The sequence below is a fragment of the Marmota monax genome, unplaced genomic scaffold (assembly GCF_021218885.2).
Source record: "Marmota monax isolate L192 unplaced genomic scaffold, Marmota_monax_Labrador192_F-V1.1 WCK01_AAM20220418_F8-fsc00014, whole genome shotgun sequence".
In the NCBI taxonomy this organism is placed as follows: Eukaryota; Metazoa; Chordata; class Mammalia; order Rodentia; family Sciuridae; genus Marmota; species Marmota monax.
This window is the reverse complement of record NW_026695222.1, coordinates 22,599,078-22,616,241: the sequence shown is the minus strand read 5'-3', so window position 1 is coordinate 22,616,241 and position 17,164 is coordinate 22,599,078. Positions and strand designations below refer to the sequence as shown.

Below are 17,164 nucleotides of genomic sequence, written 5' to 3'. Positions count from 1 at the left end.
ATGTTAGACAGCACTGGTCAGAACCCTTAACCCCTTGGCTACACAGCTTCCTTCAGTGGAGATATTGAAAGGGTCGACACCATCTGGCACTCCTGGGTCAGGAGATGAAGGGCGACTCCAAAGTTGGGCTCTGGAAGGGACCTGGCCGTGGTGTTGAGCGAGTTCTCCTGGTGGTCACTTGAGTATTGTGCAGCTGCCTGTGTAGTCCGTGGACCTGGGTTGGGAAGGTTTTGTTGAGGTTTACATTTGGAGTCCCTTATCAGAGGCTTCAAGGAGTGGGTAGTCAGATGACACCCTTGGAGCAGAGCTGTGGCCGGCCATCCACAGCACAAGTTATCCCATGACCCCGACTGCCAGCGTCCTGGGAGGGCACCTGAGAGTCCTGTTGTGGCTACACTGTGAGTTTCCCAACACCTGTAGCAAGCTCTGTGGCAGCGCCCTGTTCTCTCCCATCCCTCTCTGCTCTGCTGGTCCATGGGGTGGCCAAGAAGCAGGCTCAGGAAGTGAGGAGAGTCAGGAAGAGAGTGGAAAGGAAAGAAGAAGTAAGAATGGAGGAAAAAAATCCTGAAAGAACTCATTGTAAGTTTGAGAGGATGGGAGAGCTCACCTCCTCCATTGGTCAGTCACTTAACAAGCCTCCTGTCTCAGCTGGACAAGTGCCAGTCATCTGGAATGCAGAGGTGCCGGCGAAGCTCAGCCCCACGGTGGGCAGTGTGGACGGTACTCCCTTTGGGTCAGCTGAAGCCCCCGCTCGCTCTGGTGCAGCAGCAATAACCTATTGATAAAAGGGCTGAAAAGAGAGTCCTCTGCCTTTTCCATTTGTTTCTAACAACGTGATGTGTTTTAGCCTAGATATTTTGAGACAAATAACATACCGTTGGCTTCATATTCCAGTATGCAGTATGTGCAGTGTGTTTTAACTAGTACCAGGCCCACAGACCTTTATTTTAAACTCATGATGTCAGATGTGTTTCAGAATTCACAGCATTTGCACTTTAAAAGGTAATTTATTTGCACACACTGTGAGCTTCCCAACACCCGTATCAAGCTCTGTGGCAGCGCCCTGTACTCGGTGGTCTAATATCTCTACAGCAAAACTTACACATATTCACAAGAAGTGGGATAAATAGAGGCTATAAATATCATCCAAACAGCTCAGCTCAGGTTTTACCACCAAATTACATAACCACTCTGTGAGATAACTTGTTTCAGAGCATTTGGGGGCTCCTGGTTGCATTAAGGATAAAGCCCGTGTTCACTACCTATTTTTGTCAGCTTTTTCACAGCTGTGACTAAAAGACATGACAAGGACAATTTTAAGGAGAAAAATTTTATTTGGAGGTTCACAGTTTCAGAGGTCTTTGTCCATAGACAGCCAACTCTAGTCCTCAGGGCTCAAGGTCAGGCGAATATCCTGGTGGAAGAGTGTGGTGGAGGGAAGCAGTTCAAGGCATGATGATCAGGAAGTAGAGAAAGAGATTCCACCCGTCAGACACAAAACACAGACCCCAAAGTCATGCCCCCAATGCCCACCTCCTCCAGCCACACCCCACCCACCTTCAATTACCACTCAGTTAATCCCAATAGGGGAGTAATTCACTGATTGAGTTAAAGCTCTCATAACCCAATCATTTCATCTCTGAATATTCTTGCATTGTCTCACACATGAGCTTTGGGGGGACACCTCATATCCAAACCATAATACTGCCTGCAGTTGCATGAATAGGAGAGCAGCTCTTGCTTGAGTATGGTGGGAAGAATCCCCACTGCATATGGCACACTTGTTAACGGGGCTGCTCTGCAGTGAAAGGTGATATGGTCCAGGTCTCAGCATTTTGGAAAGGCTGCATGATGTTTCTTCTAGAAGGTACATGCTCACTGTTCAGCAGGGTTTCTGAGGAGTCACAAAGAAACTGATTGTTATTTAACATGTTGTCTCCCAATTAAGTTTGACCTTGGCCTCTATTTATTACATAACCACCTTAGTATAGAGTTAGTCTTTTAAGAATAGATGGCCCAACATCATAGTTTGCCTGAGAGCCCTGGTTTGCTCCTCTTGTTTTGGTGAGATTGTAGAGAGTACTCATTTCATCTTGTGTCCCAATTTGGGATGATAAAGATATTTACAGAATGTGTACCAGCACATGAGTTTTTTGGCTTTCCCATTTTGTAAGTCAGGTAAATATTTTCCATAGAGAGGCAGTCAGGAAGTATTTTGACTTTTGTGGACCTTAAAGTCTCTGTTGTAATTACTCAAATTTGCCACTGTTCCATGAAAGCAGCCGTAGACAATACGCCAATGAATGGTCACAGCTGTGTTCCAATAAAACTTTATGCACAAAATAGATGAAAGACCAGATTTGGCCTCTAGGCTCTAGTTTGCTAAACTGTGGTGCAGATGATAAAGCTGAGGCCAAGAGATGGATGATGACGTCCAAAAGCATACATGGCGAATCACTGGCAAAACTGGGATCAGAACCCAAGATTGTCTTCTGGTATCATGAGTGTAAACATCAACTCCCTGCATAGACACATGGATCCCTTGTTGAGGTCTTAAGGATCCAATTAGAAACACTCTCCTAGGGCCTGGTACAGATGGGCATAGGATGGGGCTATGGGCCAAAGTGCAATGATCAGAAAACTGACCCAGTTTTCTAACAGGGGCTATGTTAGTCAGATTTTCATCACTATGACCCAAAATACCTGAATAGAACAATACAGAGAAGGAAAAGTTTGTTCTGAGCTCACAGTTTCAGAGGTTCTGTCTGTGGTCAGCCAACTCCATTGCTCTGGGTCAGAGTGAGGTGGAGCTTCATGGCAGAAGGGCATGGTGGAGAAAAGCTACTCATCTCATGGTAGCCAGGGAGGAGGAGAGAGAGAAAGAAAGAAGTCAGCATCAGGGACAAAATATAAACCCCAAAGTATGCCCCCCATGACCTACTTCCTCCAGCCACGCCTTATCCAGTTAGTCTATTCAGATTTCAATCCATTAAATGGACTAATCACCCATTAGGTTACAACCCTCATAATCAAATCATTCAGCAAATATTCCTGCATGAACAAAGGAAATTTGGAGGATACCCTAATAGGGACAGTCCCACCATTTGCCATGCTCTACCATGGGGTATGGAGGAAAAAGGACATTTCTTGAGCTCCCCATGGTCCTGGCCCTGGGGTGGGCCTGTTTGTCTGCATGGCGGCTCGCTGCATTAGACAGTGATGTTCCCTGTCTTCTCTGGTAGGGGACATTACTTGTAAGTTCCCACAACCCTGCCTCAGCCCTCTGGCTCCAAGCTCTGTGCCCTGTGTTTAGGGAAAATAGCGTGCTGGTTCTCAGAATCTTCTGCTGTCTAACTGTGTCATGCTGGTGTCCTGTCATCATTTGGAATCACAGTTGTCTCATTTGTGAAATGGAAAGAGAAATAGGTACGATGAAGGGTCCTTCTGTGGATTAAAATAGATGACACAGGCAGAATCATGTCGGGCTTGCCTTGGGCCTCAGCAATTGTGGGAAGGGAGGGAAGAAGGAGGAAGCGAGGGAGGGAAAAAGATAAAAAGGGGAAAGAAGGAGGAAGTCTTCTTTATAGAATACACACTGCGGTTCACCCTGTCCCCGTCCCCTCAGTGCCCTCCCGGCAATAAGCAGCCTCATCGGGCAGAATTCTGATTTCCACGGCATCGGCCGCTACAGCGTCGTTATGTCATTTCCTTGCTCTGAGTTTTGCTGGGGTGGAGGGTGGGGGCACTAATGTGTTCAGAGCAGCAATTTGGAAAAGACACACCTCTCTCCCTCCGCCCCCCCCCACACACACTGATGGATATTCACATTGACCATAAACAGCGAGCACACCTGCATGCCTTCCTAATCAAATGCACTCCCATGTCCTCACACGTGCATCCCACGTGCACACTGGGGTATGGTGGCAACAGAAGGGGACCTCCTGGGAGATTCAAAGGCTTGAGCAAGATGGGCCTTCGAATTCATCTGACCTCCAGCTCTGGTCCTGCACGTATGATTTTGTGGACTAAATACAATTCTGGTTTTCAGCATTGCTGGGCTTCAGACCTGAGGGTTTATGTATTCATTTATTAAAGTCATATTTCACAGTCCTAAAATTGGCTGTAGCTCTGTAATAAACACAAATTTCATCTTTCTTATTACTGGGCTTTCCGGCATTGGGCCTTGGCAGGGCCCCAAGTGAGAAAGTCCCTGCACAGTCCATCCCCCCTGTGTCCCCCAAGAAAGCAGGGGCTTGTTAAATGACTGTCAAGCCATGTCTGATTGTTGTCTCTTTCTCGGTGATATTAGTTCTACCTCATATTTGTAATGATTCTGAACTTTCCTGACCCAAGATTAAAAATAAAAGAAAGAAAATAACTTTTATTACAGTTACAACCCCCTGCCTTCTCTGTCCTTCATCAATAAAAGGTAAAAGACCTTTTATTCAGCACTTGTAATTGCTATGTAGACCCCTGAAATTAAGAACTCACCTGACTGATTGACTGGACTTGAAATCTAGTTCCTTTCTCAGGAATTGCCCTGGCATCTGGCACTCTATAGATTTAGCACATTTACTGGCAATTCAGGAGGGTTTATCCCAGCTGAGGTCCTCTCTCTCACCCTGCACCCACATCTCCTCCCTCAACCCTCCCACCTACTCCTCAAATCTTCTCCTCATCTTATCCAGGTCTCCTGGGCAGATGTAAGAAAATTGTCTCTTAATTTACAGTTAGCAGTCCTTTCCCATGAAAACTACTATGGTCCTCTTCCTAAGATGAATTCTGAAATATCAACATTTTTCTCTTATCCTTTAAGAACCTGTTTGTGGCCCTTTGAGATTTTTTTGCTATGCATGTTTTCTGCTCAAGAACTACAAAAGATAAGGATAAAGCACCAAGTCCTTTAAACCAAATGTATGATGTATCTACACAACACCCCCAACGCCTGCAATATGTACACAACCCATCTTTTTGAGAGGTTGAATGTGGCCATCTCTGCTGAGCCTATGTTAGGCAGTTACTTCCTGGCTTGCGTGATTCCTTGAGCAGAGGGAGAGGTTTGCCTCTTTCTATGCAAGCGCCATCTCCTCAGTACCTGTAGCAGGAGGTCTCAATGGGGCTCTAGGACAAGGCTGTGTGCAGGTGAGCATAGGTCCACCTGGCAGCCTTAGGGTTCAAGAAAGTTCTTCAGAGAAGTTGGGATTCCCAGCCTCTGCCTTTTGCTCTGATCCCTGCCCTTGGGGTCTCGGTTTCCATGTGCTGATACCCCAGGGGGTATGCATGGCCTTCTTCATTCAGTTCTTGCTCACCAACTCTCCATGCCTTCTGGGGACAGCAGGGTTCTCTGCTTCCTCCACTGTCTCTTCCCCTAATTGTGAGTTTCATTTTTCCAGAGCCTGGTTCGAGTTTCCTTGTGAATGTGCTTGACTAGAGATGACCCTTCTCTCTCTCTCTGGAACTCCTAGGCAGTTCTTTGCATTTCAGAAGGTCCTGCCTTCCTCCTGTCTCTTTGTGGTGTCTGTCTCCAAGAACTGGAGATGGCTAGGTCTTGGGTGGAGATGTTCTGTGATCTAGAGCCCCACGGTGAAGCACACTGACAGGGCAATCATCTCGACCCAAGGCTGAGTATGTGTTCTGGGGCACCTTCTGCCGTCTCCTGTGTCACTTAAGAGAGTTGGCATTCATAGATAAGATAAGTGCCATTCCTACTTTGTCTCTTGTGCTTTACCTGCCAGTTTTTCTTTTGGAGGTTTCGTCCATTTCTTGTTTGATTGTCACGAGTTCTTTGCATACACAAGGAATATAATACGAGTAGCTGGTGTGCACATCGCGAGCATTGTTCTCAGCTTGTCCTTTGACTTATGATTTTGTTTTGGGTGTCTGTTAACACACAAAACATACATTGACATCACTGTTATTGAGAAGAGATTGTGTAACCTTTAAGAAATAGGTTTTTAGGAGTTTGTACAGGTTCGGGGCCATACATACATTTTCTAGCCAAATTTACTAGAACTAGAAAATAATGGCAATTTTCTTGAGAGACTTACTGAGGTTATACTGTGGTCTAGTTTATGATCTTTTTGTAAATCCATGAGCATTCGAACAGAAATTTCACTCTCCCTAATAAATACATTATTATTTACATCATATTATATGTGTTTATAATTATAGGCATTAATTATAAATATCGAGCATATAAGACTATGTAAGATATATGCTAGATATCTTTGCTTTTTCTACTTGATCAGAGGCTAAGACATGGTTTAAAGCCTTCAAATACTATTTTTTCCCCCATTATTTTTCCATTTTAATAGGAGTTGTCATGTATCTTTTTTCAATGATAATTTTAGTCCACTTAGAGGTTTCTATTTTTCTTTTTGGTTAACATTCTACTTTGAGGCATTCACATGATTTCTGCAACAACTGTTTTCTGTTTATTTGCATTTTCTTATTATGTCTTTGTTCAGCTTGTTATTTTTAAGGTTACTGAGTCATTCTGTTTTAGGTGTTTATCTTATAGCATACAATTAGACTTTGATTATTTAGACAGTCTGGGAGCTTTTCTCTGTTTTAACCCATTTATATTTATTGTCAAAACAAATATTTTTCTTCTGTCATTTTCATTACCAAGTTTGACTACTTTCAAGCCTTGCTTTAAATGCATTTCCTTTATATGTTCTATTTTCTTCCAACTTTTTAATGAACGTTTGCTTTTGGTTTCCCATTAATTTTGAAAAAGGAAACTACACTTGCTCATGTGTAAAAAGGCCTTGTGTCGATTCACCCTTGTGCAGAATGAGGTGGCTGTGGCCCTTACGTTTTTGCAAGCTTCCTCCTCTCCTGCACAATTTTGTTGGCTCCTTCTCTCTGAAGGACCCTGCTCTCCTGGGGAACACTCTTTGTGAGGCATAGGCATGCTTGTGCAGCTGTTGTGTTTTGTGTGACTTTTTCCCCCAGTCACTTCACGTAATTCCCAGGTAGCCACCTGCTGCTTTATAGATAGGTCTTACCTCCTGGGGACACTGCCTCTTTGCAATGTTACAACCTTCTCCACAAGTTTTCTGCTCCCTGCTGGAGCTCCAGGTTCCACCAAGGACACAGTGTTGAATCCACTGGCCTGGACCATGTGGTCCACAAAAACATTCTACAGGGAGCTTTTTTGGTGGGTCTGTCCCCACCTGACAGTCCATCCACAGGCTTGAAGGGAGGACTAAAAGACAGGAGGGAGAGGCTCCGTTTGGGAAGCTGCCTTGGTGACAGAGATGAGAAAACATGGCAGGTTGTGCCAGAGCAGGGGCACTGAGGTCTGACTTGATGGATAAAAGGTTACTTCCTGTGGTCCATTCTGAGAGCAGAGATGGAAGGAGAGGGACAGATTTGAGAAATGCCAATAATGTTAAATCAGAAAGAAACTGAGGTGGGGGATGAGGCAGAAGGAGAAGCCCAGATCCCCAGTTTACTCAAGCCGGGAGGGTCATAGTGCCACCTGCCAAGTTTTGTATTTCAGGAAGAATGGCCCACCAGGCAATTCTGGAAAAGTTTTGAGAGGGTGCTTCTAGATCTGATGCACAAGAGTTGCATTTGAGGCATCAATGTGATATCGAGGTGGAAAGACAAACTCGTGAGCTGGATGAGTGAGATTGATGTTCAGGTGGAAGGTCTAGAGTACAGAGATGCCCCTGAGGTCATCAGTGGATGGCAGTGGTTGAAGGTATATCCAGGACATAGAGAAACAGAGGAGGCCACTCATGATTGAATAGTCCCAGATGTATGGGAGAAACCATGAGAGTGAGTGTCCCCTGAGCCTAACGAGTAGAAAGATCCAGAAAGGGAGAACTCTGACAATTGTAGAAGAATTTTCAAGTAGTAATAGCAGTCTTAATAGACATTTAGTGAGAACATGCCGTTGTTCTAAGTTGGGTGTTAATTCCTGTAATTGAAAAAAATTACCCAATGACGCAGACACCATAATTACAGAAGCAGAAGCTGAAGCCCAGAGCAGGAAGGTCCCTTGCCCAAGGTCACACATTGGTAAGTGGCCCAGCCAGGACAACCACCTAGGCGTTCTGATTCCAAGCTCAAGTATTCCACCGTCTTCTTTCTTAAAGTAAGATGATGACTGGAAACAATACCTACTGGATTTAGCAATTAGGAGATTATTAGTACTTATCATGAAAATAGTTTGGGGGGGTGTGTTGGAGACAGAATCCAGATTATGTAGCAGGTTCAAGTTTTTCTGTGGGAAGAAGGAAGTGTTGGGAGTGACTGGTGGTTGAAACAATTGGGAAGTGTTATTTGACTGGTGATAGAGAATAACCTACCAAACAAGGCAGGTCGTTTTTTAAGAATAGGAGTTGTCTAAGAATGTATATATGTCAAGGTCAGGGACAGAAGGGAGGGTTTGGGGATGTAGGATAGAGCAGGATAGAGAGATAACCAAGAAATACCAAGAAGCTGGAACAGGCAGAGGGAGTCAGGGGTCAAGAGCCTTGGCGTTCCTTGCAGAGATGAGATTGGAGTTGGTGGGCATGAAGATTAGGTGTGTGGGTGAGAAGTGAGATGTCAGCCCCTCCCCATCCTCTTGCCTCTTGAAGATGGCATGTCTGCTGGGGTTGGATGGGTAGATGCTGAGAGAGGAACGTTTGTGAGATTGGGGAGTAGGGAAGACAGACTTGTGATGGCTTGGCAAAGTTCAAATAAAGGTTCAGAGGAATTGGAACTTAAGGAGAGAATTATATGGATGATTAGCCAACATACTGGGGGCAACCCGGACTTGCTGAGAACGAAGAAAGCTCCAGATGAATTATAGACTCTGGAAAAGTAAGAGGTCCAGGTACCTTATGAGCCTGAGGAGTAGGATGAAGAGCAGCGAGCTGGGAGAGGACTGTGGGGCAGGAGATCATCCCAAGTTCTGCAGGGGAGTGCCGCTGAGTTGGATTGGAGCAAAAGGCCATCAGAACTTGGGAGGCTGATGGCCGTGTTGCCCACTCAGGTATTCATGTGGCTTTAGCAAAGATAGAGTTTCCATGGTGAAGGAAGCTGTGAACTGAATTTAAAAAAATATATATATGGATCTTAACAGTTCAGGTGGGAGTCAGAGGGGAGAATTCCAAGAATTTGTTGCCTCTACTTTTGGAAATCAAGATGCAGTTTGCTGCTTATTTTATTTTTATTTTATTTTCTTTTGAGAGAGAGAGAGAGAGAGAGAGAGAGAGAGAGAGAGAATATGAATCTTTTTTGTAGATGGACACAACACCATGCCTTTATTTTTAAGTGGTGCTGAGAATCGAACCCGGGTCCCACCCGTGCTAGGCCAGTGCTCTACCGCTGAGCCACAATCCCAGCTCCTGCTGCTTATTTTTAAAAGGTGTTCTTAAGAAGTCATCTGGATCCTATATTCATTGGGAATATAGGATCAAATCAGGCTAAACCTCATTGGCTTATGCTAGCTTCCAAGTAGGCATTTTCCCTCACTCTGCATGAGGTGGTTGGGGTATTAGGAAGTAGTTCTTCCCTGTGCTTCATGGGAAAACCAGAATGGGAAAGGTGCAGAGTGGGCTGTCCATTCCATGTTTGGCTTTTCCTGCATCTAAGTGTCATTTCTGAAATCCATTAAAAACGTTCCATGTGGCTGACTTCCTTTGCTATTCACCAGAGTGTGGCCTTTCTGCCTTGTTTTGAAAATCTGAGTTGGCAACCAGGGTGGCGTGCGGTCCTACAGGGAGGTCTCTTAGGTCGGTTCTGATGGGAGGCTGAAGCATGAAGGGATTGGGGGCTGGGAAGCTTCCTAAGATGAATGTCTACGACGGCTTCTGCAAAATTGACTCCCGCCCTGTGTGTGTTGCAGGTGATATTTGAATCCGTCTCTTTGAAGGGTCATCCTGGCTACATCGCTGTGGACGAAGTCCGGGTCCTGGCTCATCCATGCAGTAAGTCCGTCTCCTTCTCTCTGCACAGCCCTGCTGCAGCCACACTGGGTAGCTCAGAGGATGCGACTTTCTCTATTCATTCAGCTCACAAACATCTCTCAGTCTCTCTCTCTCTCTCTCTCTCTCTCTTTCTCTCTTAATCCTTCAAAAAATGCTTACATACCCAATGCAATCAGTCCTGAATAAATCCATAATTTTGCCGGCCTGTTCAACAGGCAGCACCTCCAGGAATTTGCAGAGAGTGGCAAAACGTCCTCGTTTGAATCTCTCTCTCCATTATTAAGGGAGTCTAAAGTCCTGATTGTTTATTAGTGGGATTCAGTCCACTGAAGTGGAAGAATTAGAGGGCTTTGGATAGAATCTTATGCAATTGTCTTAAAAAAAGAACACCACCAAAACACGGAGAAATTAGCACTGTTCACTCACAGGGAAAAGTACCCCAAAGCTATTAATTCTTTAAAAATAATTTTAAATATACTCATCAGCTCTATGTAGGCGTGGGGAGGAATTTCTTGGAGTGGTTTAGTACTTATGGCACAGAGTCAAGAGTCCCCACAGGCATCCCACTCCTCTGTACCCATCCACTTTCCCCTTGAAGTTCCCTCTGTAGTGTTTAGTCTAAGATATTTAGATGTGTTTCAGCAGGAAAATGGGGTTCCTGCTGAGTCAAAGAGGAGCCAAGTCCTTTAGCAAGTTGTGATGGTATCATATCTAGAGACATTTGTTTGTAGACTGTAATCAAAGGGATATGTAAGGGGATTATGGAACCCCCATAGTTCATTAATGCTCCATCAATGTCTTGGAAGCTCTGAGGTCTAGGTAACCCCTAGTGGGTCTCTCTCTACTCTCTCCATATGATCAAGAGTCACAGTGCTATTCCACTTTTTGTTACGATAATGGAATACCTGAGGCAGGCTAACTTTATAAAGAAAAGAGGTTATTTATTCATCTGCTGAAGGGCATCTAGGTTGATTCCACAGTTTAGCTATTGTGAATTGAGCTTCTATAAACATTGATGTGGCTGCATTGCTACAGTATGCTGATTTTAAGTCCTTTAGGTATAGACTAAGGTGTGGGATAGCTGGGTCAAATGGTGGTTCCATTCCAAGTTTCTAAGGCATCTCCATACTGCTTTCCAGATTGGCCACACCAATTTGCAGTCCTACCAGCAAGAAATGAGTGTGTCTTTTCCCCCACATCTTTGCCAAAATTTATTATTGTCTGTATTCTTGATGACTATCGTGAGATGAAATCTTAGTTTTGATTTACATTTCTCTAATTATTAGAGATGTTGTATATTTTTTCATATATTTGTTGATGAAATGTATATCTTCTTCCGAGAAATGTCAGTTCAACTCCTTAGTCCATTTATTGATTGGGTTGTTTGTTTTTTTGGTGTTAAGATTTTTTAGTTCTTTATATATCCTGGAGATTAGTGCTCCATCTGATGTGCGTGTATGGAATATTACTCAGCACTAAAAGAGAATAAAATTATGGCATTTGCAGGTAAATGGATGGAGTTGGAGAATATTATGCTAAGTGAAGTAAGGCAATCCCCCAAAACCAAAGGCCGAATATTCTCTCTGATAAGTGGATGTTGATTCATAATGGGGGGGGACATGGGGAAAATGGAGGAACTTTGATGGGGCAGAGGGGAGGGAAGGCTGGGAAAGGCATGAGGGTAGGAAAGATGGTGGAATGAGGTGGACATCATTACCCTAGGTACATGTATGATTGCACATATGGTGTGACACTACATCATGTACAACCATAGAAATCTAAAGTTGTGCTTCAGTTATGTACAATGAATCAAAATGCATTCTGCTGTCATATATACCTAATTAAAATAAATTTTTTAAAAAAGAAAAGAGGTTTATTTGGCTCACAGTTTTGGAGGTGTAAGGGCATGCTGCTGGTGTTGGCTCAGTTCTGGTGATGGCCATCTTGCTGCCAGATTCTTGATGGAGTGAAGAACATCATATGCCAAGAGACAGAGACTGCACATGTGTGTGTCTGGTCTCTGTTCCTTTTTCTTATAAAGCCACCAGGATTCAATCATAAGTGCTTCATCCTAATGCCCTTACCTAAATATAACCACTTTCCATGAGCTCCACTTGTGAACACCACAGTTGGACTCAGTTTCAACCCTCGGTGTGCCACTAACATATGGCTTTGGGGATTAAGTTCTTACATGACTTCAGGGGGATAAGCCACATTCCAGCCTCAGCAGTTATGCCCTGGGCCGTGATGTAGTTCGTCACACCTCAAGAGCTGTCATGCATGCTCTCTTTATGTCCCTTTTAGTGCTTCCATTCGGGGACTGTTCTCCTCCGAGACCCACCCGTGTTGCTGTGATTGAAATGATTCTTTGCCCATCTGCTGCAGTGAGTTTGGAAGACCTTCAACATGGCTTTCCCCCCTCTTTTTGCACTGGAATGCCGGGGACGGACTCCTTGTCTTGGAGCACCTTCTCTGGAGGAACTTGGGACAAGTTCCAAGTTCCAGACATTATTTTGGGAACCTAGGTTTGGTGTCTATGGAAAAGGGACCCTCCTCCCAAGGAATCAGCCAGCATCTCAGGGATTCTGAGTTTCCTCTAGACCCTCCATTGCCTTGGCTTAAGGTCCCTGCTCACTCTGGGTCACTCCTTGAGGTGGATGGGTCTGCCCATTCAGTCATGTCTGGGAAGTGTCTCTGCTGAACCAGGCTTCATGTGCAGAGGGTGTCAGAAATTCTTTAGCTCTTCAGGGTGTAGATAGTGGACATGAGGATAAGGGCCCATTGCCAGATTAAACATTCCCTCCCTCAACTCCTGGAAGTCTGTGTCAGATGCCCGTTGGAGAAAGACCTTTGGCCTAAGACTGGGCAACTGTATCAGGAGATGCCTGCCCTTATCTGTGACCCTTTTAACCCATACAGCCCTGCACAGTCCCCAGTTTCAGAAGGCTCCCTGAAATGTCTTCCTCAAGTCCCAGGTACATGCCTTCTAGAGGGTTTGCCTGCCTTGCACCCACCTGAGTTCCTACTTCATAGCTGGTGCTGGGTGCCTGAACTTGGCTCTTCCCTGCAGAACATGGCTGAGGTTTCTCTCCCTGCACCCCAGAACTCGGTGCTCTGGTGAGAATTTCACCTCAAGCATTGCACCCAGCCTTGACCCTGTCTCTTGCTTGTTGACAGTTAACAGCCTCAACTGTCTTCAACCCAGATTAGCTGTGCCTGAGATTCATGGTTTTCCATCACAGGCAAAAGCATCCTGTTTTTCCCTTCAAATCTCAGTGGAAAGCAGTCTCTGGAGAACATTTTGGGTGCCTTCCCACCTCCAAAATCTCACGGCTCCTCTTGGAATCCTTTTCTTATTGGGGTTGCTATGGATTTAGGGTGATCCTAAAAAAACCCCTCCTCCTCTTACTCTTCCTCCTCCTGCTCCTGCAGAGGAGTGTGGATTGCATGGTTATAGAATTGCTGAGAGCCAGTTACCCAGCAAATGGGCCATGGGATATAACTCAGGAAGACGTGACCCTGGTTTTATTCCTACGTAATAAGCTTTGGCTGAGTTCAACCTCAGTGCTTAGGCGGCTTAAGCACACACTTCCAGAAACCACAATGTGAGGGCCCTGTAAGAGTGGGTAGGCTCAGAAACATTCCATGTAACTGCATGTCTAGATACTGGCAGGGTGTATGGTCACCTGAGGAGCACCCACACCCCATGGGTCACATGGAGTTGAGTAGTTCCCTTCTCTAGGGTGAGCCCTCAATCCTTTCTTTCAACAAGTAAATTATTGAACATGAGCTATGTGTTCAAGAACATTTCTTACTCTCTGGGTAAGAAAGATTAGGTCCTTGTCCTCCTGGTATTGATTAGCAGGAGAGCCAGTGGGGGAGTAGGTACTAAATACAAAATTAATATTAAATAAGTACTAAATGATTTCAGATAGTGATAACTGCTGGGAGTGTAATAAATACACATGGCTGGGGCAAGAGGGCTTCTTAGGTAGAGTGGTCAGGGGAGGTGTCTTTGAAGATGTGAATCATAGGAAGGAGTTCACCCAGAGCCTTTGGCATCATTGTGAGCAGTTTGGATATTAAATGCAGGGAGGTGATGTTAGAGGGGGTTCTGCTGGGAATTAGCATGACCTTAGTTTATTGTTAAAGGAGAACTTGAGCTCTGTGGAGAATGAGTTGAAGGGCCAGAGAGAAGGTGAGGAGACCTATGAGGGAGAACATTCTGGAGCAAGAGGAGTGGTGGCCTGGATCAGGGAGGTAAAGAGTCAACCATTCATCAGCCAACAGGTGTTTGCTGAGCATGTGCCCAACTCCAGGCATTATTCTGGGTTTATGGAAATGTAAGACTGATTCATTCTTTGTCCTCATGGGCTTCCATCAAAGTGAAAGAGACTGAAAATATAACACATAATGAGGTGATTCTATGATATACAACAGATGGCACGTTGCTTTGCTAGGACTGCCAATAGCCCAGACTGGGTGGCTTCAGCCACTGAAGTGTATATTCTTATGGTTTGCAAGGCTAGGAGTCCAAGGTCAGGATGTTGACAAGATTGGTTTTTCCCAAGACTTCTCTTCTGGGCTTGTAGATGTTCATATTCTCACTGTGTCCTCACATGGACTTTCCTTGGGTGCAGGTCCTTGGTGGCTCTGGGTGTCCAAATTGCCTCTTCTTTAAGGACACTATTTAGATTATATTAGGGTCCACAAAGTGGCCTCATTTTAATTTATTCACTTCTTTTAGGGCCTTTGTTCCCCAAATACAGTCACACTGTGAAGGGCTAGGGACTAGGGCTTCGACGTACGAATTTGTGATGTAGGAATTGTGGGGACACAATTTGGCCCATAACCAATGGCAAAGAGTTTTGTGAAGAAACGTGGAACATGGAGATGGAAAGATTAGAGACGTATCCAGATTAGAGATGTATTCAGGCACTACAGATTAGGAGACAGAAGCATCAAAAATGTCTACTCGCAGATTTCTGGGTTAAGCAAGGTGGTGCAGGTTTGGGGAGAACAGAGCCTGTGCCTGGCCTGCAGAGGTGCTGACCGTGGGCCTGTGGGGTGTACATGAGAGAGCAGGTCATGCAACCTTCTAGTAACTTCTGAAAGGTCCTTGAGACTGAAAGTACTTTCCCAGCCCCCAGCCTTAGAATCAATGTGTTGATGACTTGACTTATAGATTATTGAAAATTTAAGTCTATTGAAAAACAGGGGCACTCCCTTTATGTCCTCAAGCTTTTTGGTTCTCCACTTCTGTCTTTCAAGAGCTGTCCTGGATTAATATAGGACCAGAGTCTATCAATAAGTGATTCCACTAATTATTCCAAAAGTTAGTGCCTGCCTTGTGGCTCTGTCCTGCATCAAGGGGGGCTGAAGTTTGTGACCTTAAACACTCGCCTTGAAGCTTCCAAAACAATGACCAAAAGCCAGGCGTGATACTCAAAGGAAATTATTTTCTCTTACAACCTGAAATGTCTTGTCTCTATTTTATAGTCTTTTTTTTTTTTTTTTTGTTATTCCAGAAGTCCAGACGTATTTCAGCTGTAGTTACCGTCCGTCTGCCGCCGTTTCTGAGTGTTAGCCATTAGCAGGGCCGCGGCAGTTATAACGGCGTACAATAAATGTCAGCGTGATTTTCCACTCGGTTGCAAAGTTTCTAACTCCTAAGTTGACTTTTAGAATTTTTTAAACCTACTTTTTTTTTTCCCCGTCACAACCTTGCAGGGCCGTGTGGCCGAGCCCACAGAGCATCTGCAGCATGTTCCTAATGTAGGTACTGAGCTTTCTCTTCAGTTGTGTGGCTTCCCACTGAGCACTGTCAGGTTTAAAGAGCGAGATAAAGGGCACAATCATATGTCTTCAGATGCTGCACTGACATCTGCAGGAGTTTAAATGTCACCAACATGGAGACCTTTTTTTGCCCCCAATGCACAGCTCATTTTCTCCTAACCCCATTCAGCGGGAACCCATTTTGCGGGACCTGAGTCTCCCTGGGGAGTAAGAGTGAGAGCTGACTTGGGGACTGAGGTCAGCGGTGTCTGACAGAAGGCTGCTGAGTGGAACTGGGAGAATAATTTCTCTCCCAAAGCTGCAGTGGCTCGGGGAAGTCATGATGGAAAGACTGACTGAAGAGGTGATGGAGTCGGGGGGATGGAAGAAAGAGGGTCACAGAGGCTGGAGCCCACAGAAGGGGACCAAACTGCTTCCCCACATAAAGAGGATCTCCAGAGAGGGAGATCTGTCACCAGCCAAGGCTGAGCCATGGCCTCCAAGAGCAGAGGCAAGAGGAGGACCTTTGGAGAGAATGCTGAATGAGAAGAGGGTGGTGGGGACAAGTTCCTGTGACCCAGGATCCCCCAGTGTAGTGCATGGAGGGTGCTGGTATCATCGGGTCTATGAGGCCAGACCAGGCAACACTAGCCACAGGGAAGGGTTCCAGCTAACGCACATGAGAGCAGCGTATCAGAGACTCAGACTGATAGAGCCTGCGTGCTGATGGGTTTTGCTAAGTCTGCCTGATGCTTTAATAAAATTTAGCCAACATTTTAAAATGAGAGATTTAGCATAAAACCTGGATTTCTAACTTCCCTTGAGAAGTCGAATGATAACCCTGGGCAAAGCCCTGTCATCCTCTCTCCCTCTGCTGCCCCCTGGTGGGTCACAAGGTCTCCCTCCAGTTCCCCCAGGTCCTCACCACTCCTTATCACCTTCCCAGTGTTGAGGCTGGTGTCAGATGCCAGCTAATAATTGGGCTGGTAGTGTTGTTTCTCTTTTATTGCAAAATCTTTATTTCACCCAAATTTCTATCAAAAGTGGGGAACTGAAAGACGGGGCAAGGAGGTGGTGTTTTTGTTCACGTTGATTTACAGCTGGACCACTTTATTAATTTCCTTAACTGTCTGGTTCCTGTAGGCACATGAGTTTGACAACTCTGTTGTAAATCACTAGTGCTTCCCCAGAATACTAACACCAGGGACCATGAACCATCTAAATTCTGAATCTAGAGGGGAGGGAGGAGAGGGATTCAAGATGGAAGTGTCAAGAGGAAAGGTCTGTGGCTAGAAGGGAGAAGTGGGAGGAATTGGAAACGAGGAGGGGACAGTGATCTCGAGACAATCCATCTCTAATTGCTCACATTCCAGAGCTTAACCATAGGCCCAGCATCCTGAAGAGTCAGTCAAGAGCCAGCCTCTGCAAAACCCAGCATGGAGCTTTCTCATCTTGGAACC

The 17,164-nt window shown here is 45.2% G+C and overlaps 1 protein-coding gene across 6 annotated transcripts in view; it reads left to right on the top strand.

The window, feature by feature from the left end:
• Ptprt (protein tyrosine phosphatase receptor type T) overlaps window positions 1-17,164 on the top strand; it is a 1,068,074-nt gene that overhangs the window by 342,281 nt on the left and 708,629 nt on the right. For all 6 annotated transcript variants that reach the window (XM_058575678.1, XM_058575677.1, XM_058575682.1 and 3 more), the window contains exon 4: window positions 9,848-9,929. In XM_058575678.1, coding sequence (XP_058431661.1) covers window positions 9,848-9,929 — 82 coding nt within the window. The remainder of the gene's footprint in view (window positions 1-9,847; window positions 9,930-17,164) is intronic.